The 14,591-nt window shown below is 55.6% G+C and overlaps 1 protein-coding gene across 1 annotated transcript in view; it reads right to left on the minus strand.

Annotated features, from left to right (window-relative positions):
* Window positions 1-467: 467 nt before the first annotated feature.
* The window catches only part of MED27 (mediator complex subunit 27), a 222,344-nt gene continuing 208,220 nt past the window's right edge, over window positions 468-14,591 (minus strand). The window contains exons 7-8 of the mRNA XM_070454851.1: window positions 2,962-3,039; window positions 468-1,010 (exon numbers count right to left, since the gene is read on the minus strand). Coding sequence (XP_070310952.1) covers window positions 876-1,010; window positions 2,962-3,039 — 213 coding nt within the window. The 3' untranslated portion in view covers window positions 468-875. The remainder of the gene's footprint in view (window positions 1,011-2,961; window positions 3,040-14,591) is intronic.

The raw sequence follows: 14,591 nt of genomic DNA on the forward strand, positions 1-14,591 counted from the left end.
AATGCTTCTTCATATACGCAGGTCATGGCTTTAAACGGGGTCGAGGCCCTGAATAAACTCAGCAGATGGAGCTAGAATCTGCTTGTGGTTAAGATTCAGGACAAAACGGGACCAACAAGCCAGGCACAGCTGTCTGCCCTCTCACGCATGGTCTGGCAACGCAGGCAGATTCCTTTCCCTTTGGTATATATGTGTGTTACTGGTTTAGTAAAACAAAACATCTGTGCACTTCTCTCCTCAAAAAGAACAATCCAGTTTTCAAGCTGCTGAAAAGTCTTTGAAATGGAATATTTGCCAACACTGCCCTCTCTCCCGAAAGCAAGAAACAGGGAGATGTGTCCTCAAAAAGAATTATTTCAAATGCAGACATTACTTTTATATTTTTTTTTCCTTCAAAAGGCCCAGATCTGCTCACGTGTTCACAGAACTGAACGCAAAAGGTGGTTTAAGAAACAGGACACGAAGCCTTATCCCGGGTAGAAAAGGTTTATTGCTTATAAAAATAAGTTATGGAACAGAACAAAAAACTCGGCATGACAAGGGCTCACTCCAACTATAAAATGACTTAGAACATAGATCCAGGAAGGCTGATGGACCAGCATGGTGAACACACACAGGAAAACAAGCTGCCTAACTTCCTCGTCCTGGGTCCTAAGGCGCTCTCTGCACCTCCACACACCGTCTCAACGGTGTGACAGTCCCGTCAACAGAGGGGACTCTGCTGTTCACCAAGCCTGAGCGCACGATGGAAGCGAGCAGGTGGCGGAACCGCCATTCTGGCCATGAAGACACGTCTGAGCCATCGCTGTGACTGAGGGCTTGCCTGGGAAGGTTCTGGGTGGGGGTCTGGGGGCCGGCGCGGGGCTGGGGTGGGATTACTGCCGGCAGGTGTCGTGGAAGGCCTCGAGGGTGCGGAAATCCCTCCAGGTGGGGGGCAGGCCATCCTGCAGAAACTTCCCGCAGCGCTGGCACGGGGCCTGGAACAGCTTTATGTAACTTCTTAGCCAGGTCTAAAAACAGAAGTAAGGAGAGAAGTGAAAGACACGGATCCGGGTGCTTCCAATGTCGTCCTTTCTGCCCAGCCTAATGATCTCTAGGACGGAGGACCTGGGCTGGCCGTGACCCCGGGAGGTGCCCCGAGATTTTACAGAAAGCTCCTTGGAGCATCCACAAGGTCACAGCACTGCTGAGTCTCAGTTCCGGTGCCCCGGGCCCCTCCTGACTAGGGGAGTTTTAAAATAGAAGTCCCTCCTCTGGGAGGCAGGCAGGGGTCCTGGAGAGGGGTGCCTGTGAACCTCGGCCCAGCCTCGTGGCTCAGGGGCCACGTGTAACCACATTCCATCCGAGTCCCGGGTCTTCTGAACACTGGCATCAAGCCTCTCCGTGTTCACCACCCAGAGGTGGCCTCGGACACATGCAGATAGAGGGCGAGCGGAGACTTCCCCGCTAAGGTCTAATGCCTTCTTACTAATCTGATTGCACAGGTCACCACTCACTGTCACAATGTGGCCCAACGCACCTGGGGGGAGGGCGGGGACAACCCGGCGCCACCGAGTAACGCAATAAGCGGCAAGTGCACACTCGCGGGTTCGGGGGCAGAGTTCCTTCGGGCATCATACATAAGGATGAGACTCGTAACTCAATTCCCTGACTCAAGGAGACGCTCAGCCACGCCAGCCCAAAGTCACGGTGACGGGCCAGCAAGGGGGGCGTGTGCCACCGTGATCACTCATGTCGGTTGGAGGAGATCGCTCCTGGGAGACGTCAGCCATGCTGACTGACAAATCCTGCCTTCATCACAGCGGCCCTCCCTCCTGCTGGCTGACCGTGGCCCACCCATCCCGCCCCCTCCAAAGGCTTGGGGTCTGAGGTTCTGGCGACAGATGTGAGGAGGTCAATGGTCATTCAGTTAAACTATTTATCCTTTCTAAAGGGAAACCAGGCATTATAACACGTTAGGTAAAAAGCAAGTCTTTCCATCTGCCCAAGAAGCGAGACTGCTGACTGAGAGTGTTCTCCACATATGAGAGAACCGCTGTGTGATGATGTCACGGAGCCCAGGTCTGCACGTTCAGCCTCCCCAGCGTGGGAGCCCATCAATGAGCCGGGGTGTATTTTCTAGGACATGAACTACAGGCTCCTAGAAGCTTAACTGCAGCAGAGAACATGACGAGGTGGATTGCAGGAGCGCCACTCCACGTGGCTGTCAGCACTGATGGGGACTTGCTAATAGGCCCGTACTCTAAGGGGCAGCCCCCAGGCAGGAGTGAAGCAAGGCGCGTCAGCCCCACTGAGAGAGGAGCCGACGATGTGAGGGCGTGACGCTGTGGTGCAGAAACAGCGGGCCGCCTCTGCCAGGGTCGGGGCCAGCTGCGGGCCCGGCTGAGGCTGACTGGCGGGCATGCGATAACCTGATGAACTGCCTCGGCGGGTGGCGGGGAGGGATGGAGGGCAGAAGGGAGTGCTGACATGGAGGACTGATCTCCACAACGTAAGCGTTCTGGTTCCATGTCAATGGTTAAACAACCGGCTTGAGAAATCCTCAATGTTAACGAGAGCTGGCGCACACGGGGAAAGGCTGCTTCTGGTCCCTCCCCATCCTGAGCTCCGACCTAAGAGTCTAAGGAGTGGGTGTCTTGGAAGAACGATGTCACTGAGGCTGCTCCAGCACCAAGCTTGGGGCCCGGCACAGATCAGCAGCTCGATAAACACCTACTGACTGAATCAACGCCAGAAGCTGTGTCGGAAGGTCACAGCTGAAACCACGTGTTTGGCAATGATAGGAAAACCAGTTAACGGAGCGGGATGTGGTTTATCTTAGATCCCTGCCCAGCTGAAAGGAAGTATCACTTCCACACTGGGCCGTCTCCCTGGCGAAGCTCCTGTGAGCTACCTTCTGAGCTGTCTGTTTTCACTTGAGGGGCCAAGGCTTCACTAGGCGTGACCTCCAGAGCCACTTACCATGAAGGAGCGGACCACGACGTCAGGCATCTGGGGCAGCTGGTAGTGGAGCAGGGCGGTGGTGGCATGGTCAGTCACCTGGGAACCAAGGATAAGGACTGGGTCAGAGCCACTCAGAACCAGCAGAGAAAACAAGAAGGTGCTCCTTTTATCTGACGGCTGGTGGAGGAAAAGATACCTAATACAGCCTGAAGGTGGAAAGCTAGTTAGCAAGGTTGGGGGCAGGGAAGGGGAGGGGAGGAGTGTTGAGAGCAGAAAGGACATAAATATTCATGACCCAGGCCAAGTGAAGTGTGGAACCTTCCAGCAACCCCAGGTAGGCTGCAGCACCTGAGAAGGGTGTGGCCAGAGGCTGGTGTAGAGGTAAAACCGTGGTGAGCCCCTCCACTGCATGAAACACTGCCTGGACGCAGAGGCTCGTTTCCAACTGTCCATGTTCAACTTCAGTCTTCACCCGGGAATGATGTTCCTGCCAGCGTAACCGGTCTGTCTCTCTGCCTCCTTTAATTCCCATTCTGTCTCATAACTTGCAGCTATATGTGTTCTCCGACCAGGATTCTGTTCATTTCTGAGGATCTTTCCCCGGGGCCTCAGAGGTACTACCGTTCTCAACAGCTGTGCTGCTCCCAGTGTGATGCTCTGTCTGGCCAGCTCCTTGAAAGCTGTGGTCCAGTGGGCCACAACCCGCTGTCTCACAACTCCCCCAGCAGGGCCAAGAGCATCATGGCTCTAAGTTCATGCAGGACATCTGGGGACCAGATGGAACCTGTGCTGGGTTTCCGCCCCAGCTCTGCCTGCTGACCTTGATCCATCGAATCTCTCTGGGTCTCAGTGTCCCTCCTGAAAAGCAAAGTGCTGGCCGAAGATCCCCTGTAGTTCTGAAATGTGACGACACCCTGGATCGCTAATGCCTGCCATCCATCAGCAGATGAATAGATTGTTCCTAATTTGATAGCAGTGTTCAAACTCATGGTTTATTTGATTGTCTTCATTAGGGAATCCTGCCATTACAAACGATGTGGTCAAAAGACAAAAGGAAACAAAAACACCAAACAAAACGATCAACTTTGTGAACAAGAGTAATCATGGTCTGCTTGTGTCCACTCGCCTGTCTTCCCGCTGAGAAATGGAATATTTCCTGCTGGATCAGGCTGTGTGTATTTCTTCAGTCGGCACCGCTCCCACCAGGACACCATGACGTGCTGACAGACCTCAGCAGCAGTTAAGTGAACTGGTCAGGTGGAAAGCAGCAGGGCTGGTTTGGTCTGGGTTCCGCAAGGGGCGTTGCGAATGATCCAGAAATTAGTCCATCTGTGTGTCTACACTCAAGGTCAGAGAGCCCACGCCCTGAAGAGCAAGGAGGCAGGCTCCCCAGCTCACAGAACCTCTCGAAGTCGTGGCTTCCCCCTGGATGAAATGGTCGTGCGTGTGAAGTGCTCACCTTCCAGCCGTGCCTTGGGCCCGCCCGCCCCTCTCTTCCGCTCTCCCTGGCCCTGGGACTGGCCCTCTCTCCCGCTGGACTTCCAGGGCCTGCCTGGTGGCTAGTGAACTCTGCGAGATGACCAGCTCTGTGCAGGCGAGGATCACGCCCAGCCAGTTCATGCTGCGTCCCCGGGGCCTAGACTATCACCTGGCATCTAGTAGGTGCTCAGCACATATTTATTGAATAAAGAAATAAACTATAAAACGGTCATTCACCAAAAGCCACGAACCAGAAACACCTGTGCTGGCTTTCCTGCAAACCAGCCATGGTTCACGTATCCAACCATGCCGAGAAATTCTTACCCAAGTGACTTTCAAGATAAATGGTACTTATTCCTTCAAGTGCAAAACTGTTTTTATTTTAAGAATTTTTGACAGACAGCTTTCTAAAATGAGCAAGGCTTTAAAAAAAAAAAATACAGTAGAATGATAACTTGGCAAAATGGCGGGTGGTGGTTGGCGGGGTGAAATGAACAGCTACAAAACGCAGCAAAGCCAACTGGGCCCCGAGGATGCCTGAGCTTAGAGCTTGGTTCTTACCCATCCAGGTGCTTGCTAAAAAAAAAAAGTCCCACACAAGTACTATTTATAGGCTCATAAGGCAATTCTTACAATTACATTTGCCATCACAAAAGAAATGAAGTTTCTGGAGAATTCTTTCTCCTGCTCCTACCATTTATTTTACCTGCCTCTCAGGAAGTCTCTCTATGTCGCCTCCCTTCTAAGACACCCGGGCCAGTTCTCTGGTTTGCTGACTAGAGTGTACACAAGCACTCAGAGCAGAGAAGCAGGTTGGTGCTGGACGCCCACTTAGGCATCACCCAGGAACGTGTTGGAAACGTGAGCTGTTGGGCCCCAGTGCAGACCTAGAATCGAATCTGTGGGTGGGGGCCCTGAGATCAAGCCGGCCTCTCCAGCTGTTCTTCGGGATCCCAAAATACAGGAGGAGGCAAATGCGAACTGGCACACAGACCCCCTGGGGATCCTGCTCTTCAGTTCAGTTCAGTCGCTCAGTCATCTCTGACTCTTTGCAACCCCATGGACTGCAGCACGCCAGGCCTCCCTGTCCATCACCAGCTCCCGGAGCTCACTCAAACTTACGTCCATCGAGTTGGTGATGCCATCCAACCATCTCATCCTCTGTCGTCCCCTTCTCCTCCCACCTTCAATCTTTCCCAGCATCAGGGACTTTTCCAATGAGTCAGCTCTTCGCATCAGGTGGCCAAAGTATTGGAGTTTCAGCTTCAGCATCAGTACTTCCAATGAATATTCAGGACTGATTTCCTTTAAAATTGAATGGTTGGATCTCCTTGCAATTCAAGGGACTCTCAAGAGTCTTCTCCAACACCACAGTTCAGAAGCATCAATTCTTTGGCACTCAGCTTTCTTTATAGTCCAACTCTCACATCCATGCATGACTACTGGCTGATTATCATAGGCAGGTGTGGGGTGGGGCCAAGACTGGGCCTTTCCAGCAGCCCCCTAGGCCTGCCCCCGCTGCAGCTGAGGAGCCAGGCCGCTCAGGAGGCAGACTAGGGGAAAAAGTGCAGTAGAGGAAAAAGGCATTTCCTTCTGGGGCATGAGCGAAATAAAGGACCACAAACCCGAAGGATCGCTCGTCTTTTTCATCAATCAAAAACAAAGCACACCAGCCAAATCTCGTGAGCTGCGGTGGGAAGCGGGGCCGGGGGCCGTGGTCGTGGACTGGTGGGGTTCTCCTTACTTCCGGAAGGTGCTCTTTCAGGGCCATGGGCTGATTTTATGAATCGAGGATAGCCACATTAATGAGAGCTTGTGAGGCACGTGCCCGCTCACTTACTCCTCACACGCACTGGGTCGGGTAGTCTCCTAGGTTCATTCTCTGTGTGTGTTTTAGTCCCTCAGCGCTGTCTGACTCTGCGACCCCAGGACTGTAGCCTGCCAGGCTCCCCTGTCCAGGGGATTCTCCAGGCAAGAATACTGGAGTGGGTTGCCATTCCCTTCCCCAGGGGATCTTACTGACCCAGGGACAGAGCCTGGGTCTCCTGCTTTGCAGGCAGATTTTTTACCTCTGCTGTGCTGGGTCTTAGCTGTAGCATGTGGGATCTAGTTTCCTGACCAGGGATGAAACCTGGGCCCCTTGCATTGGAAATGCAGAGTCAAAGTCACTGAACCACCAGGGAAAGTCCCCCCAGGTCCACTTTATAGACGAAGAAATGGAAACTTACAGGCCACACAGCTGGTGAGGGGCAATGGGTGTGTGGGCCCAGACCCCACGAAACCCACGCCCACACCGCCTGCCTCGGAGACGCCCTGGCCAGCTCTGCGGTCTGTGTGCAGAGGCTCCTGTCCTGAGCCCAGCGTCATCTGCCCACCACCTCCCAGCGCAGCGAAGGATGCAGAAAGCCAGAGTCCCACTGCCAGGTGCAGGTTAGGTCTGGAAATGTGGCTGCCAGGCCAACAGGCTTCTCCAGAGCAGGACAAACCACACTAACTAGAAAACGTCCTTTTCCAGAAATGGCTGGGGTCACCCACCAAAGCTCTGTTTTGGCATCTGGATCCCAGGCAGGCCACTGATTCAGCTTTCCCATTACTGGATCAGCAACCTGGCCAAATTCAGGCTCTTTTGCAAAAGGTCCAGTGTATTCTCTTCACTGCCAAATGGTGGCAGCTTTCTCTAGCGCTGACACGATCACTGAATTTCTTCAATTTCCCATCTCCAATTACAGAAATATTTTAGTAGAGGGAAACAAAGCTAACTGGTTTGCTATGTTTTCCATTCCTGACGCCTCCCAAATTTCCTCCCCTGGTTTTCACGTTCCCAGGGCTGAACTCCAATGTGGTGGGTATGACATGGTCGTCAGATACCGGAGAAATTCACCTGCATTGATCTTCCTTTTTGTCAAAACATTCCATCTTCAGTACTTGTTTTGTTTTACACTTTTTAACAACAAAAATTTTTTTTTTTACTCAGCATCCAAGATGTGGGAGAAAAAAACAAGCCCGGGGCAACAACAACAAAGATGGCTATTAACTAATTTAAACTGACTCCGGGCCAACCCCACCGAGGCTCCGTCCCATTGTGATGTCGAGCTAATGAGATTCCGCTGGGAGATGAAAGCCACCCCGTCCAGCAGCGGAGGCCGCAGAAGGGCACTAATGCTCCCGCGGGAGAGAGGCCATTCATCCCACCAGTGAGTGCGGGTTTGAAGACAGCGCAGAAGAGATCAAAGCAGATGGTGAACCCAAGGAGAGGGAGGGAGGAGACGACATGAAAGTAACAATAAGCCAAGGAGATAGGGGATGCGGGAAAGAGGATTGGGGGGGGCAGGGGTGACCGTATGGGCAGGAAGAAGATGCCACAGAAAGACAGAGGGCCTCAAGGAGGAGTATACAGACACCAGGGACTCTGCCAAGAGATGTCCCATCTATCCTCAAGGCCAAGAGAAACCGCAGATGCTCTGGCTCAGTTTGGGGTGTGCACCCCACCCCCAGCCCCGGCTCGGGCTGGACTGCAGGGAGGGTGATGCCTCTATTGTTGCCAACACACCCACTCTGCTCTGTGAAACTGACTCCCAGTTTTCTCCACCGATCAAGCTTACAAACCACCCCCCCTTCCCAGGCTCAGAGAGGCAGAAGAGGTTTTCCTGCACCCAAACCGACAGGGAACTCAGCTCAGAAGGAGAGAGAGGAGTCTTTCAAGAGACCTTGGAACAGCTGCCAGTCAACATGCTAGAGGAGACGTCAGTCACAACAAGCCTCTGGAAGCTCCCTGGCCATATTGTGCGCAAAGAGCTGACATCGACAGGGTCCCGGGGAGGTCACAAGCTGTGTCAGCTGAACCCTACGTGGAACCGCCTGCAGCCAGGGCAGGGCTCCGAGTCGACAGCGACTGAGCACCGGCTCTGAGTGAGGGCTGGTGTACACCACGCGCCCGGTGAGGAGCCAGGGCTGCGGGGCCAGACGGCACCCGTTTGGATCGTGCCAGTCACTTAGGAGTCAGGTGGCTGTGGACGAGGATTAAATGCGTCAATACAGGGACAGTGCATGAAAAGGGCCTGACACCCACCCAGCGGGAGTCACCTTCCCCTTCCCCACAATCCTGGGAGGAGGCTACAAACAGGGGACGACTTTCACTCCAAGTGAGGGAGCGAAGCCTCAGGGAGGTGACGTGCCCCAGCCAAGCGGCTCCTGAGCAGCAGGGCAGGGCCCCAGGGTTTAGGGGTGGGGATAGACCCTGCGGGGTAGGGGGATACAGACAGGAGGCAGAGAAGGCCATCTCCCCACTGGGAATGGAGCCCAGGATTCTCAGGTGGAGGCGGGACTCAGTCCCAAGCCTGTTCTTGCCGCCTCAGCTCTCCCCACCAACATTCTCCCCACTGGCGCGGCTGCCCTCCGCCTCCCCCACCGGAAGCTTCTGCCCTTCCTGCTCAATGGCCCACCCAGGACACCCCAGAGCTCAAGAGGGAATGAGTCTCCTGGCCTTGCAGAAAGAACGAAGGGGGAAACAGGGCAGGTAAAGCCGGCGGTGTCAAGTCAGGCGTGCACCCGTGTGCATCAAGGAAAACAAAAAGCACAGTCTGGCAGGGGGCTGCTGTTGCAGGGGTGGTTTTGGCACCCAGAGCCCACTCTTCCCCCCACGTGTGCCCGCCTCCAGCTGCGGGGGGGCGGGTGGAGAACAGGGTCAAGTCCTGCTAGGCTACTTTCTGCTGAAGGCTGGCCCCTCAGGGCCTGGGTTTGATGGTGGCCAGACAGGCTCTGTTCTTTGTCCATCAAAGTGAAAGTCACTCAGTCGGGTCTGACTCTTTGCAACCCCATGAAGTATATGGTCCATGGAATTCTCCAGGCCTGGATACTGGAGTGCGCAGCCTTTCCCTTCTCTAGGGGATCTCCCCAACCCAGGGCTTGAAGCCAGGTCTCCCGCATCGCAGGCGGATTCTTTACCAGCTGAGCCATAGGGAAGCTCAGAGGGGAGGTGTCTGTAGGGGAGAACAATGGACAGACGGCCATACGCAGAAAGGGCCAGTGAGACGCGGGGAGGGCGCCAGGCCTCCGTCCCCCAGCAGTTTCCTCCTTCAAAAAGAATGCGCTGTACTTCGTGGGGCCGGGAACTGTCCTCAGGGAGTCCTGAGCCCGCTGTGGCCGCAGGATCACCCCGACTGTGCGGCTTCCAGGCCAGAGGGCACAGCCGGTGTCACAGCAGAGTAAGGCGCTCAGACTCGGGAGGGGGGCCGCCGGGCACCACCCCCCAGCTTCTAGGAGGCAGTCCAGCCGGGCGCCAGGCTCTGTGTGGTTAAAAAGCTCCCCAGGGGGACTCTGATTTCAGCAGAGTCAGGAACCACAGGTGAACAGGCCGCTTCCCACTCCAGACAGTGGCTCCCAGCGCCGCAGAGCCCCTCCTCAGGCACCAAGAGCACAGCAACTGCCCGCACGCAGCCCGCGCCACCCAGGGCCTCGCCTGCTGAGTCGGCGGAGCTGGGGCTCTGCCTCTTAAAAGTCTGTCCCGCAAGATTAATAAACAGAGAAGTCAAGCGCCCGAGTGTTTAGAAGCTGCTTATTTAAGAGTCTGGTAGAGACCCAGATCCGGCTCTGCTCCAGCAGGCCGGCTCGCACCCGCTGTGAAGCGGAGCGTCTCCATGCCGGCATGACCGTGAACAAATGGTGGCGAGGGGGTGCGGTGAACATGACCTGCAGCTGTTGGGAGGCCAGGGCTCTGGCCTGGGTTCCTCACTAATTACCTGGGTGACCTTGGCCACATCACTCCCCCCACTGGCCTTCAGTAAAAGAGGCGGGGATCACTGGGCGCCTCGAGGTCTCGCTTTTGTGGGCGCTGCTGCAGGGCTTAGACTGAACGCCCTGAGGGCACCCTTGTGTCGTGCGCCGCCCTCGGGTCAACCGGAGAGACATGAAAGCCCTCCGTTCTTTTAGAAAAGACAAGCTGGTCCCAGCAGGCGGCAGGGGCACCGGGTCCTGCCTGCCTCCACCTGCTGTCCTGATGGGATGTCACCCTCATGGGGTCCTCAAATTCTGGGCTGGTTACCAAGAGCTCAGAACCAGGGAGACCATCAGCACAGCACTGTTCTTGGGAACCTCTTCCCATCTCCATGGGTTTCAAACAGACTGCAGCACAGACTAACAGGCAGCAAAGCCAAACATTTGTTACTTCGTTGTACACATGCTGCTTCTGCGACTCAAAGCAATAAAAAGAAACTTTCATCTGCGGGATACACTTGAAGGCTAAGAGTCTGGGTCTCTACGCTGGGTAGAGACAGACCTGCCCTTAATGAGAGGGACACTGGGAATCTCGTGGAATGAGAAAATTCTTTGTGGGTCTGGGAGTCAAAGAAATGAACCTAGCATGTTAAATGTTTAGAGAGACAGCAATGCTGTCCCAAGGGTGAGCACTGGTTTTATGGAGAATATTGAAAACAGTCCCAGAAGTACTCATTCCATAAAAAGAGGAACCATCACTATTTCAAAACTGAGCTATGATGTCCTGAAAGTGCTGGGCTGGGGGCGATGCTGAGCAGTGCAGAGACTGACTTCCAACGCTGGGATGAAGTCCGGGAGGCTGGAAGCATGGGGTTTCATTTTCATCATTTGGCTCGAATCTCTAATCCGTACCCTGGATTTGTGTGCCACGGGTTCACTCGCCCAGAGGCCTGAGGAGGAAGCATCGTGGTCCAAGGGGACTAGGGATTTACTTAGACAAGATCAATGCTTCCTTCTGTGCTGATGAAGGAGCCATCTGCATGAGGGCTTATAACTAACTGTCCACCGGCAACGCTGCTTGGGGCCGACAGAGACAGGGCTGTCTGGGCGGGAACTGGGGAGCAAAGACGGACACTGCTCCATCCTGTGCAAAACCCCTCCTCGTGGCTTTGAGATCAAGGCCTGTCTGAGAAGGATGAGGTCTTGTCTGTAAAGTACAGAACATGGCCTGGGGCACGCAGACTGGGGCCTCCATAAAGAAGTTTTTGGCTGGTGTGAAGGGTTTCCAATCTGACCCTCTTGGAAGTCCCAGCCAGGAGGCCACCAATGCCCCAAAGCAAAGCCCCTCAACGCCCGGGACTCTCGAGCAGACTGGCTGCAGATCCTCCGGAGGCAGACGTGTCTCCCCCAGGCCACTCGGCAGCCGCCTGCAGGAGCCTTCCCGACACGGGAGCATGCGTATGTGGTCCTCCATGACCAGGGGCCCGGTCCTGTCTCCACTGAGCCCCACATCACACCCTAGTGACACTGCTGCCTTAGCAATCCCTCCTCCCAGACTGGCTTCCCTGACTCTGCTCTGCCCTCAAGCCTGGAATGCCCTGGCCCTGGCTAGCTTCTTCTCTCCCCGGGAGATTTAGGCCAGGGGACTCCACCCCCCCACCCCGGGCTCTCCTGCACCCCCAGCAGCGCCCTTTGGACATTCAGGTTCTGTGCTTGCCCGACTGTGACCAGAAGTCCCTGCCTCGCCCCAGGCGATGCTCTGCACTGGCCCCACTCACCTGGCAGGACTCCGAGAGAAGGAGATATGGAGAAGGCACGATGCTATGGATTTATTTTTGGCTGGTGGGGTTAGGGGAGCAGACTAACAGGGGGGTGTTCAGGGGTGGAAAAAGCTGAGTTCATGGGGTAGCCTGGGGAGGAACACCTGGATGAACAGAAACCCTACGTCGGCCTCGAGGGAACTCTCCAGTCCTGACCAGCTCCGTGCAGCTTCCCTGGGTGGCTCAAGGGTCAAGAATGTGCCTGCAATGCAGGAAGATGTGGGTTTGATCCCTGGGTTGGGAAGATCCCCTGGAGAAGGCAATGACGTCCCACTCCAGCATTCTCCGCTGGGAAATCCCACGGAGAGAGGCGCCTGCAGAGCCTGCGTGGTGGCAGGGTCAGACAGACAGTGACTAAGACACCACCACAAGGGCCTTGTGCGGGGCCGAGAGGAGGCCCTCGCAAAAGGTCCTTCACATTTCCCAGGATTAAGGAACTGAGACTTCATTCAAGCTGAACGAAGAAAGTTCAGTGCTCTCCTGATGGTAGAACGCCAGGCTCTGCTGTTGGCTGCCAGGAGAGCCCAAGCCCGAGGACACCTGAATTGCTCTGTGCCCACTTGGTGTGATGTTATTTTCTGCGGGAACAGCCTGGCGGTTAGAGAAACACATCCAAAGACACCTGGGCTCCCAAGAATACAGACAATACCACCTACTTGCCCCTTGAAACTGAGGCAACCGCAGGAGAAAGCAGACGTTGCAGAGCTGCCGCGGCGCTGGGAGCCTCTCGGCAGCCCTGCTGGGTGGGGAACACTCCTCTCTCGGCGGATGGCCAGAGGGGCCACCAGCCCTCTCAGGACGCCAGGGCCCTGTTTCAGGTCCCGGCACCGTGATTCTACATCAGCCTGTCAGGGCTGCCCAAACGGTACTGCTGGGGGGGGGGGGGGTTGGTCTGTAATTTGGGGTGCCGATTCCGTGAGGCAGGTACCCTTATGCCTTTTATTTCACAGATGAGGGGACTGAGGCAAGGGAGGCCACACGAGGAGTAGTGGCCAGCCCAGGTGTGAACACGCGGCAGCCTGGCTGGACCGCCTCTCTCTGGACTGGTCACGGTGGGGAACGTGACCGGTGAGGCTGAGTCTCATGGTGGTGCAGTGGGGGGGACAGGCATGTTGCCGGGAACGTGCTGGGGGTGTGGGAAGGGGCCTGGGGAAGGGCAGGAGGCCGGGCTTCCCAGAAGCGGCTGCTAGGCTCTGCCCCAGGGCACACGCATCTCAGGCAAGCCCTCAGGAAGAAGGAAGCTACGAGATGAGAGCAAGTCCTCTGCCGCTCCTCTAATGATAGAGACCACAAACCACTTCCAGCCGGCAGGCGGGCTTTCCTGCTTCGCGGTAACTGCAAGCCTGGGTCTGCGGGAGGCTCTTGGTCATGACCACCCTCTGCGGAGCTGCAGGGAGCCTTGCAGAGGTAGTAAGGTGGGAAAATAAGCGATCAACCCTATCCTGCTTTAGAAGCTTGTGAATATTTAAGAGACAATGGGGTGATCAAGGCTCAGGGTGAGCAGAAGGCCCGCCCCCCGGCCCCCGCCTGTTCTCAGCTCCCAGGGCCCTGGGCTGACACTTAACGGCACCCCCTCCTCCCTTCTTTCTGCTGACCCAGCGTAGTCAATGCAGCCCGGCTCTCCGCTCAGGGAAGGGCTGCCCTCTGGGATGACCCTGGAGTTGTCCGTCACCTCTCCTGTCCTGAAGCTTGTCGACAGCCCAAGGCTTGGCTCCTGGAGCGTCAGCCTGCCATCGCTCACGGAGACCAGCAGCAGGAATCTATCTTCCTTCACGAAGCTGCCCCTCAGCCCTTCCCTGGCCAGAGGCGCTCCCTCGGCTTTTCCGACTGGGACTACGAAGACACACCTGGGGGGCAGAGACAGAAGCACCGAACCGGGACGCCGATGCCGCCATGTCTGGTCCATTGTACGTGCTCGCATTTTGGAAAAGGTTAGGCAGCGTTTAAGAGAAAAGGGGACAAAACAGAGGCCCTTCCTATAAATATGAGACCCCTTTTTGGATTGGGGGGTGTCCCCTCTAGGTGCAGGGCCTCTGCTGATGGCCTCACCTGAGCGGGACACCTGACAAGAGCAAGGACAGAGACCTGGCAGAAGGTCTTAGGGCTCTCATCATAGCCACAACCCTTCCAGGGCCTTCTCCATGCTGTCTGAAGAGGGGCTTCTGGAAGGAAATGGGAATGAGCTGGTGGGAAGATACTTAGATATTCTAAGGCATGAGACTGAAAAGAACTGAATGAGTAATTACTGAGCCCCTCTGGGGACGTTCGATGTCACAGCAGGTACAGACATGCACAGCCCTAAGCAAGAGGCGAGTCCTGTCCTCTGGGAACACCCCATGTTGGGACAGCCCCCTTCCTGGGTTTGGAACTGGTGACAAGTTAGGTCTGTCACAGACTATCTGGGGAGGCTGGAGGAGAAAATGGCAACCCACTCCAGTGTTCTTGCCTGGGAAGTCCCAGGATCGAGGAGCCTGGCGGGCTACAGTCCACGGGCTGACAAAAGAGCTGGCCAGGACTTAGCCAACGAGCAACAATGTGGATAGGCACTTGGTTTATGCAAGGGGCTCAGTGCCTCAGAAATTTCAGAGAACTGACTGTGCTGGGACAGAATCTCTTCTGCTGACAAGCTCTGGGTAG

Source organism: Odocoileus virginianus, chromosome 2 (assembly GCF_023699985.2).
Source record: "Odocoileus virginianus isolate 20LAN1187 ecotype Illinois chromosome 2, Ovbor_1.2, whole genome shotgun sequence".
NCBI classification, from domain to species: Eukaryota; Metazoa; Chordata; class Mammalia; order Artiodactyla; family Cervidae; genus Odocoileus; species Odocoileus virginianus.